Source organism: Cetorhinus maximus, chromosome 19 (genome assembly GCF_964194155.1).
Source record: "Cetorhinus maximus chromosome 19, sCetMax3.hap1.1, whole genome shotgun sequence".
Taxonomy (NCBI): Eukaryota; Metazoa; Chordata; class Chondrichthyes; order Lamniformes; family Cetorhinidae; genus Cetorhinus; species Cetorhinus maximus.
In genome coordinates, this window is record NC_135897.1 from 17,531,342 (window position 1) to 17,550,178 (window position 18,837).

The following is an 18,837-nucleotide window of genomic DNA, read 5'->3' on the forward strand; positions in this document are numbered from 1 at the left end:
TGTGGGGGGCTTTCAAATGTCAGTTGATAAGAATTCAGGACCGGCATGTTCCTGCTAGGATGAAGGAAGAGTATGGCAAGTTTCAGGAACCTTGGATAACGAAGGATTTTGTGAGATTAGTTGAAAAGAAAAGGGAAGCATTCGTAAGGGCTAGAAGGCTGGGAACAGATGAAGCCTGTGGAGAATATAAAGAAAGTAGGAAGAAACTTAAGCAAGGAGTCAGGAGGGCTAAAAGGGGTCATGAAAAGTCACTGGCAACCAGGATTAAGGAAAATCCCAAGGCCTTTTATACATATGTAAAAAGCAAGAAGGTAGCCAGGGCCCACTCAGGGACAGAGGTGGGAATGTGTGTGTGGAGCCAGAGGAAATGGGAGAGATACTGAATGAATACTTCTCATCAGTATTCACCAAAGAGGACTTAGCAGTCAATTTGTCTAGGGAAGAGTGTGTAGATAGCCTGGATCATGTTGAGATCAAAAGAGAGGAGGTGTTAGGCGTCTTGAAGAATATTAAGGTGGATAAATCCTCAGGGCCAGATGGCATCTACCCCAGAGTACTGAGGGAGGCAAGGGAGGAGATTGCTGGGGCCTTGACAGAAATCTTTGTATTCTCACTGGCTACGGGTGAGGTCCCAGAGGACTGGAGAATGGCCAATGTTGTTCCATTGCTTAAGAAGGGTAGCAGGGATAATCCAGGAAATTACAGGCCGGTGAGCCTTACGTCAGTTGTAGGGAAATTATTGGAGAAGATTCTTCGTGACAGGATTTACTACCATTTGGAAGCAAATGAGCGTATTAGTGACAGGCAGCATGGTTTTGTGAAAGGGAGGTCGTGTCTCACTAACTTGATCGAGTTTTTCGAGGAAGTGACAAAGATGATCGACGATGGAAGGGCAGTGGATGTTATATACATGGATTTCAGTAAGGCCTTTGACAAGGTCCCTCATGGCAGACTGGTACAGAAGGTAAAGTCGCACAGGATCAGAGGTGAGCTGGCAAGATGGATACAGAATTGGCTTGGTCATAGAAGACAGAGGGTAGCAGTGGAAGGGTGCTTTTCCGAATGGAGAGCTGTGACTAGTGGAGTTCCGCAGGGATCAGTGTTGGGACCTTTGCTGTTTGTAGTATACATAAATGATTTGGAGGAAAATGTAACTGGGCTAATTAGTAAGTTTGCAGACAACACTAAGGTTGGAGGAGTTGCAGATAGTGAAGAGGATTGTCAATGGATACAACAGGATATAGATCGGTTGGAGACTTGGGCGGAGAAATGGCAGATGCAGTTTAATCCGGACAAGTGCGAAGTAATGCATTTTGGAAGGTCTAATACAGGCAGGAATTACACAGTAAATGGCACAACCCTTAGGTACATCGAAGGGCAGAGGGATCTGAGTGTACAGGTCCACAGGTCACTGAAAGTGGCAACGCAGGTGGATAAGGTAGTCAGGAAGGCATATGGCATGCTTGCCTTCATTGGCAGGGGTATTGAGTAAAAAAGCTGGGAAGTCATGCTGCAGCTGTATAGAACCTTGATTAGGCCACACTTGGAATATTGCGTGCAATTCTGGTCGCCACATTACCAGAAGGATATGGAGGCGTTGGAGAGGGTGCAGAGGAGGTTTACCAGGATGCTGCCTGGTCTGGAGGTTATTAGCTATGAGGAGAGGTTGGAGAAACTCGGATTGTTCTCACTAAAGCGACGGAGATTGAGAGGCGACTTGATAGAAGTTTACAAAATTATGAGTGGCATGGACAGAGTAGATAGTCAGAAGCTTTTTCCCAGGGTGGAAGAGTCAATTACTAGGGGACATAGATTTAAGGTGAGAGGAGAAAACTATAGAGGAGATGTGCGGGGCAAGTTTTTTACGCAGAGGGTAGTGAGTATCTGGAATTCGCTGCCAGAGGAGGTGGTGGAAGCAGGTACAATAGTGGTGTTTAAGAGGCAGCTTGACAAATACGTGAATAGGATGGGAATAGAGGGATACGGACCCCGGAAGTGCAAAATGTTTTAGTTGACGGGCAATATGATCGGCGCAGGCTTGGAGGGCCAAAGGGCCTGTTCCTGTGCTGTACTTTTCTTTGTTCTTTGTTCTTTATTAACAGCAAGTCTCCTGTAAAGACAAAGCCACTGGGCTCCATTTAGTTGATGGATGATAGCCAAAATCCAAGGAAGGATCGATGATTTGGTAAAAATTCTATTAGCATTACCAACTACTTGATTGTTAATTTCTAAGAAATATAGAGCTGTTTGAGATATTGACCAATGTGATCTTACTAAGTTACGACAGGACTTGAAAATCCACAACCTCTCCTCACCAGTATTGAAGGCATCTTGCAAAACTTAACATTAAAAATAGACTTAGCCGGTTTTGTTTGCTGGCCCAGATCTTCCAATCCCCATGGTGGTGAATGCTACACTGTTACTGTTCACTGCTACTGAGGATCACAATGGCATTAGAAATCCTGGGAAGCTGATTTACTCCTGAGCACAGAAATTCTGGTACACCAGAAATGGTTTCCTGGGAGCCCTCGCTGATGGCCCCATCGGGACCTGTCAAAGTATAAACTTGGGAAGTTTGCCGTATACGGACACTGTTTATTTTTACACTGATTTGCTTGGAGCTGTTCCCAGCAGTTGTAAGGCCTGATTAGGAGCACAGCTCAAAATAATGCAGGCACAGTGTCAGAGCATTCCAGCACCCATGGGAACCAGAGATCGTTCATCTCACGCCACCAACTCCCTCCACATCACTGGCAATGAACTCCCACCACAGCTCCCCACCACTGGTTACCACCGCACCCTCAACATGGCTCACCACCTGTCTCACACCTCTCTCAACACTGCTCATCCCGCCCCCACCAATGCTCACTTCCCAGCCCACATATCCCCAGCACAGCACCCAGAATCCCCAGCTCCTTAGTCTGGCTGATGTTGGAAAAGCACTCCCAGCATTTCAGGGGGAGTGGGGGTGGGAATGAACATTGCCAGGGGGTGCGCAGATAGGGGAAGAAAATTAGCATTGTTTGGCGGAGGGGTTGGGGGGGGGGGGGGGGGGGGGGGGAAGGACCAATGTCGAGAGGGGGAGGGAGCAGTCAGGGGAGGAATAAGCATTGTCGAGTGGTGGAGGGATGAACATTGTCGAGGCTTGCAGGGATAGGGGGAGAAAATGAGCATTGTCAAGGGGCAGGAAGGAGCATTGTCGGGGGTGGGGGAATGAGCGTTGTCAAGGTGGGGGAATGATCGTTGTTGGGCGGGGTGGGGGGGCTCATGAGCATTGTCAAGGGTTGCTGGGGGAGGGGGGGAAAATGAGCATTGTCGGGGCGGTGGGGGGGGGAATGGGCGTTGCTGAGGGTTGCGAGGGTTGGTGCTGGTTTGAGCAGTGTCAGGGTGCAGGCCGAACAATGTCAGCGGTGTGAGTCGAGGGGGAACCTAAAGACAGAGACAGGTCGATTTAAAAGCAGTGCAACTCAGTGAGCTGAAGACAGACCTCAGGTCATGTGCCTTCAATTCATGCTGAGAAAGGCAGTGTGGCTTGGGCTGCAGTTCACCACTTGCCCTCTCAACTCAATTTGTCACTGGATCCACATTGGACAAAATATTCTAAGGCCCCAACATAAATAGGTAAGGGTGCAGCATGAAACGGGACTGGCGGTATACACCCCCACTCCATTGCTGACAGGAAGATATGGGCCATTAATTCTAAAACAAAATACTGCGGATGCTGGAAATTGGAAACAAAAACAGAAAATGCTGGAAATACTCAGCAGGTTAGGAAGCATTAGGTGGAAAGAGAAAGGGAGTCAACTTTTCAGGTCAATGACCTTTTATCAGATGAGAGGTCCTGATGAAAGGTCATCGGCTTAAAATGTTAACCCTGTTCCTCTCCCCACAGATGCTGCCTAACCTGTTCAGTATTTCCAGCATTTTCTATTTTTATTACTTATTATTCCTCTTGATTTGGACATAATTTGAGCAGCCTAAATGTGATTTGAACAGTAGTTCCTCTAAACCTTTGCAGTAGAGACCCAACTACAATGTAAAGCACTAATGCCACCTACAGGCACATTTAAATGCAATGATAAGCCATGAGCCATAAGTCAACTTTCTGCTGCATGATCAAAATCAAAAGAAAACCTAGCAGGATTGACTTTCAGAGTGAAGGACTGCACTGATCCAGTTACATATAGCACAGATTTACTAGTGTTGTTGGGGAGAGCTTAAACTAGCTAGGCAGTGGGATGGGAAGTTGAGCAGATTCAGAAGGGAGAAAGGCAGAGGTAAAAATGGAAGGCCGAAAATTAGTGAGAGAAAAGTTTGGAAGGCAGAGCAAACAAAGGTTGGAAAATAGATTTAAAGAGAGTCTGGTTGTGCTTCATGGTATGTACCTGATTACGAGGAGTATCGTGAATAATGCAGATGAGCTAAGGGCACAGATTGACATCTGGAAGTATGAGTTTTTAGCAGTCACTGAAACACAAGTCTCTAGATCGTCCGATATAGAACGTACGCCGGGCGACGGGACGCACGCCGGGCGACGGGCATCTGGACTCTACAAATGACCTGAAGCACAGGCATACACGGGAATTGCCTGAGAAGTTTAAGCTTCCAACTGGCTGATTCCCTGCTGCCGGGGCCCTCTACAAATGTCTCTGACCCCGAGCTCAGGGCAGAAACCTGGGCCAAATAAGTGAGACTCACCTGCATACCTACCCAGAAATGCTGGACAGTTTAATTCCTGGTCTAACAGCTGTGTAACTCAACTGAACTTCACAACTGAACTCCCCCAAATTACCCCCCCTCATCTTCCTGACCCTCTCACCCATATTTATTCATTGAAAGGCCTAAGGCCTTTAAAAACTTACCTGAATATGGCAGATACTGTCTTAAAAAGGGAACATCCTCTCCTTTCTCCAACCCTCCTAACACTCATTGGATTTACTCTGCAGTACCGGTGCTGCCCATTTCTGCTTCAGCCAGGATAGGAAGAGCCCAGAAGAAATGGGAGTATTGTCGAGTTGGAAAAAAATATCCAGGCCATGGCTTAGGGAGGATCAGGAATGGCAGCTTAATTCTTGTTACAGAGTTTTCAGATGAAACTGGGAGGGGTTGGGTGCCAAGAGACGAAAAAAGAAAGCGGGGTGGCAATTTTAATTAAACAATTATAGCTATCAGCAGTGATAATGTGTCAGCAGGATCATCAAATGAGGTTATGTGAGTTGAATTAAGGGTCAAAAAACTAAAGGGGTATCACACTGTTGGGAGCGTACTACAGACCCCAAATAGTCCTTGGGAGATAGAACAGCAAATTTCAAAGCAAACTTCTTAGATTCAAAAACAATAAGAATTATTGTGGATTATGGGGGATTTCAATTACCCTAATATTAACTGGGATACACAAAAGATGGGAAATTCTGAATTTAGTTTTAGGAAACGGGGCAGGTGGAAGGAGTATCAGTGCAAGAGCATTTTAGTGCTAGTGATCATAATTCAGTTAGATTTAGCATAAGTGTGGAAAAGGACAAAGATAAAATAGGAGCAAAGGTTCTAAATTTGGAGAAGGCTAATTTCATTAGGCTGAGGATTGATTTAGCAGATGTCGGTTGGAAACAGCTACTTGAAGGCAAATCAGTGTCAGAGCAATGGGAGACATTCCAGTAGGAGATTCAAGGGGTTCGAGGTAAACGCATTCCCACAAAGAAAAAAGGTGGGAGAGTCAAATCTAAAGTCCCCTGGATGACAAGGCACAGAGAGGCTGATAAGGCAGAAAAGGGAAGCTTCTATCAGACATCACAGAAAGCCTAGAAGAATAGAGAAAGTGTAGGTACAAAATTAAAAGGAAAATTAGGAAAGTAAAGAGAGGGCATGAAAACATACTGGTAAGTAAAATCAAGGAAACCTCAAAGATGTTTTGCAAGTACATAAAGAGCAAGAGGATAGCTAAGGAAAGAGTAGGGCCTATTAGGGACCAAAAGGTAACCTGTATGTGGAGTTGGCAGGGGATGTGGGCAAGGTTCTTAAAGAATACTTTGCAGCTACCTTCATGATGATGACAGCATAGTTAAGGAGGAAGGACGTGAAATATTGGATGTGAAGTTATACCAGAACCATACACAACACCAGACAGACAATAAATCAAGTACTGTATACAGTTCTGGCCACATTACAGGAAAGATGTGATTGCACTGGACAGGATGCACAGGTAGTTTACAAGGATGTTGTTGGGACTGGAAAATTTTAGCTGTGAGGAAAGATTAAAGAGGCTAAGGTTGTTTTCTTTGATACAAAGAGGGCTGAGGGGTGACTGAATTGAGGTGTACAAAATGATGAGCAGCCTAAATAATGTAAATAGGGATGACCTATTTACCTTAGCAGCAGAGTCAAAAACCATGGGCACAGATTTAAAGTAATTGGTAGAAGGATAAGTGGGGAGATGAAGAAACATTTTTTTATCCAGAGGGTGGTAAGGGCCTGGGGCTCACTGCCTGAAAGGGTGAGTTTCTGCCTCTGCCACCACATTTAAGAAGTAGTCTACTTGAAGATCAGTGACCTGCTGGGCTACAGAAGGTGTGGTTAGGCTGGGTAGCATTGATTAGCATGGACACGATGGGCCAAATGGCCTCCTTCTGTAAATTTCTATGAGATTGGAGCAAGCCACCACTTCAGCTCTGAGTGTCACTAGGGTACTAATCAAATACTTATCACATCAGTAATCCAGATGAAAACTCACGAACCTCAGTAATCTACGTAGACCCACAGCAGTGGCATTTCAATCACTAACATCCCAATTACCATGCAGGACTCAGAGGTGGCTAGCTTTCAGCGACATTCACCGGAAAGCTTTGAATTAAACTCATGTGAACGTCACACTGAAAGCTTCCATCTACCCACATCTTCAAGTTCATCTTTTACTCCTGATGGAGGGATTATTGGTAGGTACATCTACCTAACCACTCCTTCTCCCTGCAATTACAGCCACCCACCCCAAGATCAGCTAGCTTCCACATCCTCATACTCCCCAGGTTGTTGCCTACTTCGAGGCTCATTCCCTAATAACTTGCCTCCCCAGTAAGTTCAAAAGCACACTCGCATCGAGATTGTAATATCCTCCTCTTGAGCTGTACTGAACTGGCAATATGTAGGTAACTTCAAAGTCTGCATGGCCACTTTCAATTGTGGTATTGAGGGAAGCTTTGCTCCTACCTCTGTGTGTTTCTGGTCAAGCAATAGTCGAAAGGCACTGAGCTCCTGTTCTCGGATCTTCAGCCTGGTTTCCACCGACTGGAACTGCACTTCCCATTCAGACTTTTTCTGTGCCACCATAATATCGATCTGCTTCATCAATTCTTGTAATTCAGCCTCGCAGGTGGTCAGGGCACTGCTGCAACTTGATTCATTCAAAGCCAATAAAATCAGAGAGAAAGAAATTCAGAAGTTTAAAAAACAGACTCCTTTCAAAGCCAATAAAATCAGAGAGAAAGAAATTCAGAAGTTTAAAAAACAGACTCCTTTCCCCAATGACTTGGTGAATAAAGGCATCATCCATTACATAGTCTCAGTAATGGTACCATGAAACTATCATCAATTTCCATAAAAATGTCCTTTAGGGAAGGAAATCTGCCGAACTTATCCAGTCTGGCCTACATGTGACTCCAGACCCACAGCAATGTGGTTGACTCTTATCTGCCCTCTGAAATGGCCTACCAAGCCACTCAGCTGTACCAAACTGCTACAGAAAAGTTAAAGAGCAATAAAACCGAATGGACCACCTGGCATCAACTTAGGCACCAGAAACGACAATGCAAGGTTGATGGGGTTGGGTGTGCCAAAGTCCTCCTCACTAAATCTGGGGCTTGCACCAAAATTGGGAGAGCTGTCCCACAGTCTAGTCAAGCAACAGCCTGACATAGTCATACTCTTGGAATCATACCTTACAGACAATGTCCCAGACACCACCATCACCATCCTGGGTATGTCCTGTCCCACTGGCAGAACAGACCCAGCAGAGGTGGCAGCACAGCGATATACATTTGAGACGGAGTCGTGCTGGGAGTCCTGAAATTGACTCCAGGCCCCCTGACATCTCATGGCATCAGGTCAGACGTGTGCAAGGAAACATCCTACTGATTACAATGTACTGCTCCCCATCAGCTGATGAATCAGTACTCCTTCATGTTAAACACCAATTTGAAGAAGCACTGAGGGTGGCAAGGGCACAGAAAGTACTCTGGGTGGGGGCTTCAAAGTCCATCATCAAAAGTGGCTTGATAGCACCATTACTGACCAAGCTGATTGAGTCCTAAAGGACATAGCTGCTAGAGTGGGATGCAGCAGGGTGTGAGGAAACCAACAAGAAGGAAAAACATGCTAGACCTTGTCCTCACCAATCTACCAGATGTATCTGTCCATGATGGTGGTGGTAGGAATGACCATTGCACAGCGCTTATGAAAACCAAGTCCCATCATCACACTGAGGATACCCTCCATCGTGTTGTGTGGCACTATCACAGTACAAAATGATTTAGAACAGGTCTAGTAACTCAAAACTGGACATCCATGAGACACTGCAGCAGAATTGCATTCAACCACAATCTGTAACCAGCATATCCATCATTCTGCCATTACCATCAAGACCAAAGTACAAAGAAAAGTACAGCACAGGAACAGGCCCTTCGGCCCTCCAAAGCCTGCGCCGATCATATTGCCCGTCAACTAAAACATTTTGCACTTCCGGGGTCCGTATCCCTCTATTCCCATCCTATTCATGTATTTGTCAAGCTGCCTCTTAAACACCACTATCGTACCTGCTTCCACCACCTCCTCTGGCAGCGAATTCCAGACACTCACTACCCTCTACGTAAAAAACTTGCCCCGCACATCTCCTCTATAGTTTTCTCCTCTCACCTTAAATCTATGTCCTCTAGTAATTGATTCTTCCACCCTGGGAAAAAGCTTCTGACTATCTACTCTGTCCATGCCACTCATAATTAAGTAAACTTCTATCAAGTCGCCCCTCAATCTCTGTCGCTCTAGTGAGAACAATCCGAGTTTCTCCAACCTCTCCTCATAGCTAATAACCTCCAGACCAGGCAGCATCCTGGTAAACCTCCTCTGCACCCTCTCCAACGCCTCCATATCCTTCCGGTAATGTGGCGACCAGAATTGCACGCAATATTCCAAATGTGGCCTAATCAAGGTTCTATACAGCTGCAGCATGACTTCCCAGCTTTTATACTCAATACCCCTGCCAATGAAGGCAAGCATGCCATATGCCTTCCTGACTACCTTATCCACCTGCGTTGCCACTTTCAGTGACCTGTGGACCTGTACACTCAGATCCCTCTGCCCGTCAATGCACTTAAGGGTTGTGCCATTTACTGTATAATTCCTGCCTGTATTAGACCTTCCAAAATGCATTACCTTGCACTTGTCCGGATTAAACTCCATCTGCCATTTCTCCGCCCAAGTCTCCATTCGATCTATATCCCGTTGTATCCTTTGAGAATCCTCTTCACTATCTGCAACTCCTCCATCCTTAGTGTCGTCTGCAAACTTACTAATTAGCCCAGTTACATTTTTCTCCAAATCATTATGTATACTACAAACAGCAAATCATTTATGTATACTACATCAAGCCAAGGGATCAACCCTGGTTCAATGAAGAGCGCAGAGGGCGTGGCAGGAACAGCACCAGGCATATCTAAAAATGAGGTGTCAACCTGGTGAAGCTACAACACAGGACTACCTGCATGCCAAACAGCATAAGCAGCAAATAATGACAAAGTTAAACAATCTCACAACTAAGGAATCAGATCAGTTCTGCCACATCCAGTCATGAATAATGTTGGACAACTGAACAATTTCTTAAAAAATCATTTATGGGATGTGGGCTTCGCTGGCTGGGCCAACATTTATTGCCCATCCCTAGTTGCCCTTGAGAAGCTGTTGGTGAGATGCCTTCTTGAACCGCTGCAGTCCATATGGTGTAGGTACACCCAGTGCTATTAGGTAGGGAGATCCTGGACTTTGGAGGTGGAGGCTCCACAAATATCCCCATCCTCAATGATGGAGGAGCCCAGCACATCAGTGCAAAAGATAAGGCTGAAGCATTTGCAACAATCCTCAGCTAGAAGTGCTGAATGGGTAATCCAGCTCAACATCCTCTCGAGGACCCCAGCATCACAGATGTCAATCTTCAGCGATTTTGATTCACTCCATGTGATATCAATAAGCAGCTCAAGGCACTGGACACTGCGAAGACTATGGGCCTTGGCAACATGTCCCTGCCCACAAAGAGAAGGCAAATCCATTCCAGCCAATTACCCTCTTATCAGCTTCCTCTTGATCATCAGTAAAGTGATGAACGATGTCATCGACACAGCTTTGAAGCGACACTTACACAGCGATAACCTGCTCACTGATTTAAGTTATGAGGAGGGGTTGGATAGACTTGGGTTGTTTTCGTTGGAGCAGAGGAGACTGAGGGGCAACCTGATCGAGGTGTACAAGATTATATGGGGCATGGACAGGGTGCATAGGGAGCAGCTGTTCCCCTTAGTTGAAGGGTCAGTCACAAGGGGGCATAAGTTCAAGGTGAGGGGCAGGAGGTTTAGGGCGGATGTGAGGAAAAAATCTTTTACCCAGAGGGTAGTGACGGTCTGGAATACACTGCCTGGGAGGGTGGTGGAGGTGGGTTGCCTCATATCCTTTAAAAAGTACCTGGATGAGCACTTGGCACATCATAACATTCAAGGCTATGGGCCAAGTGCTGGTAAATGGGATTGGGTAGGTAGATCAGGTGTTTCTCACATGTCGGTGCAGACTCGATGGGCCGAAGGGCCTCTTCTGCACTGTGATTCTGTGATGCTCAGTTTGTGTTCCGCCGGGGCCAGTCGGCTTCTGACCTCATTACAGCCTTGGTCCAAACAGGGACAAAAGAGCTGAAATTAAGAGACATGGTGGGAGTGACTGCCCTCGACATTAAGGCATCACTTGACCGAGTATGGCATCAACTGAAGTCAATAGGAATCAGAAGGAAAAGTCTCCTTGGTTGAAGTCATACCTAGAACTAAAGAACATGGCTACGGTTGTTGGAGGCCAATCATTTCAGTCCCAGGACATTGCTGCAGGAGTTTCTCAAGAGTAGTGCAGTAGTGCCAAAATGCAGCAAGACCTAGACAACATTTAAGCTCTTGCTGATAAGTGGCAAGTAATGTTTGTGCCATACAAGTGCAGGCAATGACCCTCCCCAACAAGGGAGAATGTAACTATTTCCCTTTGACATTCAATAGTATAACCATCGCTGAATCCACCACTATCAATATCCTGGGGGTTACCATTGACCAGAAACTGAACTGGACTAGCCATATAAATACTGCGGCTACAAGATTGGGTCAAAGGCCAGGAATTCTGTGGAGGGTAACTCATCTCCTGACTCCACAAAGCGTGTCCACCACCTACAAGGCACAAGTCAGGAGTGTGATGGTTCTACTTGCTTGGATGAATAATCTTTAAAAGTTCTTTCACAGGATGCAGGTGTTGTTTGCTAGGCCATTTGCTGCCCTTCCATAGTTGCCAGAGAGGGTGGTGGTGAGCCACCTTCTTCAACCATTGCAATCCAGTGTACCACTGTGTAGGTACACCCATAGGGCTGCTAGGGTGTTCCAGGATTTTGACCCAGCGTCAGTGAGGGAACGGTGATATAGTTCCAAGTCAGGATGGTGTGCGGCTTGAAGGAGAATTTGCAGGTGGAGTGCCCCCATAAGCGTGTTCACCTTATTCTTCTTGGTGATAGAGGTCACTGGTTTGGAAGGTGCTATCCAAGCTGCCTTGTTCAGTTGTTGCGGTGCATCTTGTGGATGGTACATGCTGCTGCCACTGTGCGTTGGTGGTGGAGGGAGTGAATGTTTATGGATGTGGTGCCAATCAAGCGGGCTGCTTTGTCCTGGATGGTGTCCAGCTTCATGAGTGTCGTGGGCGCTGCACTCATCCAGGCAAGTGGAGAGTATTCCATCACACTCCTGACTGGTAGCTTGTAGATAGGCTTTGCGGAGGCATGAAGTGAGTTAGTAGCCACAGAATTCCCAGCCTATGACCTGCTCTTGTAGCTATAGTATTTGTATGGCTGATCCAGTTCAGTCTCTCGTCAATGGTAACCACCAGAACATTGATAGTGGGGAATTCAGTGATGGTAATTCCATTGAATGTCAAGGGGAGATGGTTAGATTCTCTCTGCTGGAGATGATCATTGCCTGGCACTTGTGTGGTATGTATGTTATTTGCAACTTGTCAGCCCAAGCCTGGATATCGTCCAGGTTTTGCTGCACTTGGACATGGACTGCTTCAGTATCTGAGTCGGCGCATAATCATCAGCAAACATCCCCACTTCTAACCTTATGATGGAGGGAAGGTCATTGATGAAGCAGCACTACCCAGAAGAAATCCTGCAGCAATGTCCTGGGACTGAAATTATTGACCACCAACAATCACAAATAAGTTCCTTTGTGCTAGGTGTGACTCCAACCAGCGGAGAGTTCTCCCCCCAATTCCTATTGACTCGAGTTTTGCTCGGGCTCCTTGATGCCAAACTCTGTTCAATGCTGCCTTGGTGTCACTCTCACCTCACCTCGAGTTCAGCTCTTAAGTCCAAGTTTGGACCAAGGCTGCAATGAGGTCAGGAGCTAAGTGGCCCTGGTGGAACTCAAGCTGAGTGTCAGTGAGCAGGTCATTGCTGTGTAAGTGCCATTTGATAGAACTGTCAATGACATCTTCCATAACTTTGCTGATAATCAAGAGTATATTGATGAGGCAGTGATTGGCCAGGTTGGATTGGTCCTGCTTTTTGTAGGGCAATTTTTCACATTGTCGGGTATATGCCAGTTATATAGCTGTGTGGCTCCAGCAACACTCAAGAAGCTTGACACCATCCAGGACAAAGTAGCCTGCCTGATCAGCAATCCATCCTCCAACAAAAACATACAGTCCCTCCACCACCGAATGCACGGTGGCAGCAGTGTCTATCATTTACAAAACGCACCACAACAACTGAACAAGGCATCTTGGATAGCACCTTCCAAATAGCAACACAGCAAGACTCCTTTGAAAGCAACTTCCAAACTCATGACCCCTACCATCTAGAAGGACAAGGGCAGCAGATTCATGGAAACACCACCACCTGGAAGTTCCCCTCCAGGTCACCCACCATCCTGACTTGGAACTATATCGCCATTCCTTCAATGTCGCTAGATCAAAATCCTGGGACTCCCTCCCTAACAGCACTGTGGGTGTACCTACACCACATGGACTGCAACAGTTCAAGAAAGTGGCTCACCACCAGCTTCTCAAAGGTAATTAGGGATGGGCAACAATTTCTGGTCTTGCCAGTGATGCCCACATACCATGAAAAAAGTTTTTAAAAAATGAGCCACAAAATCTGAAATGATAATGTTCATTATCAACCTATGCCGAACCAATTGGGGGATTACAAAGTAGACCTTAGCTAAGGGGGAAAAGAGCAACAAAATCAGCCAGGGTCCTCATATCTGATTCTTCTACTGTGAACTTTGCTGCAGGACACGAGGACAGCCCCTGGCTCAATTGTAATATCTTCCACAATTGAAAAAGTTGCAGGCATACACACATGGGCTTGCATTTACTCTGTAATATCACCTGAGGAGCTGATATGAACATACGAACGAGGAGTCCATTTAGCCCCTCGAGCCTGCTCCGCCATTTAATAAGATCACGCCTGAGCTGATAATAACCTGAAACCTGTATCCCACCTACCGCTGACAACCTATCACCCCTTGCTTACCAGGAATCTATCCACCTCTGCCTGAAAAATATTCAAAGACTCTGCTTCCACAACCTTTTCAGGAAGAGGGTTGCAAAGACTCACAACCTTCTGTAAAAATTTTGCCTCATCTCTGTTTTAAATGAGTAACCCCTTATTTTTAAACAGTGACCCATAGTTCAAATTTTTCCACAAGAAGAAACAACCTCTCCACATCCACCCTGTCAAGACCCCTCAGGATCTTATATGTTTCAATCAAGTTGCCTCTGACTCTTCTAAACTCCTCATTAAGACAACCCACCCATTCCAAGTATTAATCTGCTAAACCTTCTCCGAACTGCTTCCAACACATTTACATCCTTCCTTAAATAAGGTGGCCAATAATGTACACAGTACTGCAAATGTGGTCTCACTAGTGCCCTGTACAACTGAAGCATAACCTTCCTACTTTTGTATTCAATTCCCCTCACAATAAATGATAACATTCTATTAGCTTTCCTAATTACCTGCTGTACTTGCATACTAGCCTTTTGTGATTCATGCACTAGGACGCCCAGATCCCTCTGCATCTCAGAGCTCTCCAATTTCTCACCATTTAGGTAATAAACTTTTTTTATTCTTCCTGCCAAAATGGACAATTTCACATTTTAACACATTATACTCCATCTGCCAAATCTTTATCCTCTCTTAACCTATCTATATCTGTTTGTAGCCTCCTTATGTCCTCTTCAAAAATTACTTTCCTACCTATCTTTGTGTCATCAGCAAATTTGGCAACCATACCTTCAGCCAAATCATTTATATAAATTGTAAACAGTTGAGGTCGCAGCACTGATCCCTGTGGCACGCAACTCGTTACATCTTGCCAACCTGAAAAAGACTCTTTATGCCTACTCTTTGCTTCCTATTAGTCAACCAATCTTCTATCCACGTCAGTATGTTACCTCCTATACCATGAGCTTTTATGTTCCGCAATGTGACCATAATATGATAGAATTTACCCTGCAATTTGAGAGGAAAAAGCTGGAATCAAATGTAACGGTATTACAGTTGAATAAAGGCAACTACAGAGGCATGAGGGAGGAGCTGGCCAGAATTGACTGGGAGATGAGCCTAGCAGGAAAGACAGTGGAACAGCAATGGCAGGAGTTTCTGGGAGTAATTTGGGAGACACAGCAAAAATTCATCCCTAGGAAGAAGCAGCATACTAAAGGGAGGACGAGGCAACCATGGCTGACAAGGGAAGTCAGGGACAACATAAAAGCTAAAGAGAAAGCATACAATCCGGCAAAGAGCAGTGGGAAACCAGGGGATTGGGAAGCCTACAAAGACCAACAGAGGACAACTAAAAAAGAAATAAGGAGGGAGAAGATTAACTATGAGGGTAAACTAGCCAGTAATATAAAAGAAGATTGCAAGAGTTTTTTTTAGATATATAAAGGGTAAGAGAGGGGCAAAAGTGGACATTGAGCTGCTGGAAAATAACGCTGGAGAAGTAGCAGTGGGGAACAAAGAAATGGCGGAGGAACTGAATAGATACTTTGCATCAGTCTTCACAGTGGAAGACACGAGTGACATCCCCAAAGTTCAAGAGAGTCGGGGGGCAGAGGTGAGTATGGTGGCCATTACCAAGGAGAAGGTGCTAGGAAAACTGAAAGGTCTGAAGGTGGATAAATCACCTTGACCAGATGGATTACACCCCAGAGTTCCGAAGGAGATAGCTGAAGAGATAGTGGAGGCGTTAGTGGTGATCTTTCAGGAATCACTGGAGTCAGGGAGGGTCCCAGAGGACTGGAAAATCGCTAATGTAACCCCCCTGTTTAAGAAGGGAGTGAGGCAAAAGATGGGAAATTACAGGCCGATTAGCCTGACCTCGGTCGTTGGTAAGATTTTAGAGTCCATTATTAAGGATGAGATTTCAGAAAACTTGGAAGTGCATGGTAAAATCGGGCAAAGTCAGTATGGTTTCATCAAGGGGAGGTCATGCCTGACAAATCTGTTAGAATTCTTTGAGGAGGTAACGAGTAGGTTAGACAAAGGAGAGCCAATGGATGTTATCTACTTGGACTTCGAGAAGGCCTTTGACAAGGTGCCGCACAGGAGGCTGCTCAGTAAGATAAGAGCCCATGGTGTTAGAGGCAAGGTACTAGCATGGATAGAAGATTGGCTGTCTGGCAGGAGGCAGAGAGTGGGGATAAGGGGGTCCTTCGCAGGATGGCAGCCGGTGACCAGTGGAGTTCCGCAGGGGTCAGTGTTGGGACCACAACTTTTCACTTTATACATTCATGATCTAGATGAAGGAACTGAGGGCATCCTGGCTAAGTTTGCAGATGATACAAAGATAGGTGGAGGGACAGGTAGTATTGAGGAGGCGGGGAGGCTGCAGAAGGATTTGGACAGGTTAGGAGAATGGGCAAAGAAGTGGCAGATGGAATACAACGTGGGGAAGTGTGAGGTCATGCACTTTGGTAGGAAGAATAGAGGCATAGACTATTTTCTAAATGGGGAGAGAATTCAGAAATCTGGAGTGCAAAGGGACTTGGGAGTCCTAGTCCAGGATTCTCTTAAGGTTAACTTGCAGGTTGAGTCGGTAGTTAGGAAGGCAAATAAGGCTCTGGTCAGACCACATTTAGAATATTGTGAGCAATTTTGGGCCCTGTATCTCAGGAAGGATGTGCTGGCCCTGGAGAGGGTCCAGAGGAGGTTCACAAGAACGATCCCAGGAATGAAAGGCTTAACATATGAGGAACGTTTGAGGACTCTGGGTCTATACTCAATGGAGTTTAGAAGGATGAGGGGGGATCTGATTGAAACTTACAGAATACTGAAAGGCCTGGATAGAGTGGATGTGGGGAAGATGTTTCCATTAGTAGGAGAGACTAGGACCCGAGGGCACAGCCTCAGAGTAAAGGGAAGACCTTTTAGAACAGAGATGAGGAGAAACTTCTTTAGCCAGAGAGTGGTGAATCTATGGAATTCATTGCCACAGAAGGCTGTGGAGGCCAGGTTATTGAGTGTATTTAAGACCGAGATAGATAGGTTCTTGATTGGTAAGGGGATCAAAGGTTACGGGGAGAAGGCGGGAGAATGGGGATGAGAAACTTATCAGCCATGATTGAATGGCGGAGCAGACTCGATGGGCCGAATGGCCTAATTTCTGCTCCTATGTCTTATAAGCTTTGATGTGGCACTTTATCAAATGCCTTCTGCAAATCTAAGTCCAGTACATCCACCGGTTCCCCTTTATCCACAGCACATGTTGCTTCCTCATAGAACTCCAATAAGTTGGTTAAGCATGCTTTCCCTTGCACAAAAACATGCTGACTCTGCCTGATGACCTTGAACTTATCCAAGTGCCCTGCTATAACATATTTAATAATAACTTCTAACATTTTCCGTACGACAGATGTTAAGCTAACTGGCCTGCAGTTTCCCACTTTCTGTCTCCCTCCCTTTTTGACTACTAGAGTTACATTTGCTATCTTCCAATCTAATGGAACCTTCCCCGAATCTAGGGAGTTTTGGAAAATTAAAACAATGCATCAACTTGTCAGCCCGCAGCTCCAACAGTTTACTCAGTGCCACTTCTCTGGTGACTGTAATTTTCCTGACTTCCTTTCCCACTTCCATTTCCTGGTTTATAGCTGCTTCTGGGGTGTTACTTTTATCTTCTATAGTGAAAATTGATGCAAAATACTTGTTCAATTCATCTGCCATCTCTTTGTTTTCCATTATCAATTCTCCAGACTCACTTTCTATAGGACCAACACTCACTTTGTTAACTTGTTTCTTATTTAAATATTTATAAAAAACTATCTGTTTTTATATTTCTGGCTAGCTTTCTCTCATACTCTAATTTTTCCCTCCTTATTAGCCTTTTAGTCATTCTTTGTTGTTCCTTATATTCTGTCCAATCTTCAGGCCTTCCGCCTATCTTTGCACAATTAGATGCCTTTTCTTTAAGTTTGATACTATCTTTAACCTTTCTAGTTAACCACGGATGGTGTGTCCGTTCCTTGGACTTTTTCCTACTCATTGGAATGCATCAACTCTGTGCATTCTGAAACATTCCCTTCAATATTAGCCACTGCACCTCTATTGAACTATCCCCTAATCTAATTTGCCAATTCACTTCAGCCAGCTCAGCTTTCATCTCCTCATAATTGCCTTTATTTAAGTTTAAAAACTTAATCTTAGACCCACTCCTCTCTCCCTCAAACAGAATGCAAAATTCAATAATAACATGGTCGCTGTTACCTCGGGATGCCTTCACTATGAGGTCATTAATTACTCCCATCTCATTGCACAATACCAGGTCTCGTATAGCCTGCTCTCTAGTTGGCTCCAGAACATGCTGTCCGAAGAGACTACCCAAAAACATTCAATGTACTCCTCATCTAGGCTACCTTTGCCCATCTGACTTTTCCAGTCTATATGTAAATTAAAATCTCCCATGATTATCGCAGTGCCTTTCTGACAAGCTCCAATTATTTCTTCCTTTATGCTCCACCCTACCATGTGGTTACTGTTAGGGGGCCTGTACACACCTCCCACATGTGACTCCTTGCCTTTTCCACTTCTCATCTCTACCCAAACTGTTTCCACATCCTGCTTTCCTGAACTTAGGTCATCTCTCTCTATTGTGCTAATAGCATCATTAACCAACAGAGCCACCCCTACACATTTTCCTCGCTTCCTGTTCTTCCTAAATATCCTGTGCCCTTCAATATTCCGGTCCCAATTCAAGTCCTCCTGCAGCCATGACTCCGTAATGGCTATAAATCATAATTATTTACTTCTATGTGCGCTCTCAGTTCATCTGCTTTGTTTTGAATGCAACGTGCATTCGAATTCAGAGTGTCTTTTTTAATCCTTTTATTCTTTTTATAATCTCTAGTTTCTTCCTTGATATAACATTAGATGTGTACTTTCTATCCCTCCCTGTCATTGTTGATATATAGAAATATATATTTCTATATATCACTATTTCCACTATCATCAATAGGAGGGTGGAAACAAATGGGCAAAATAAAATATTTCTTCAGTTG

At 45.2% G+C, this 18,837-nt stretch overlaps 1 protein-coding gene across 8 annotated transcripts in view; it reads right to left on the reverse strand.

The window, feature by feature from the left end:
- The window catches only part of cep63 (centrosomal protein 63), a 107,974-nt gene that overhangs the window by 79,711 nt on the left and 9,426 nt on the right, over positions 1-18,837 (reverse strand). For all 8 annotated transcript variants that reach the window (XM_078563538.1, XM_078563536.1, XM_078563535.1 and 5 more), the window contains exon 3: positions 7,201-7,384. In XM_078563538.1, the coding sequence (XP_078419664.1) occupies positions 7,201-7,384 (184 nt within the window). The remainder of the gene's footprint in view (positions 1-7,200; positions 7,385-18,837) is intronic.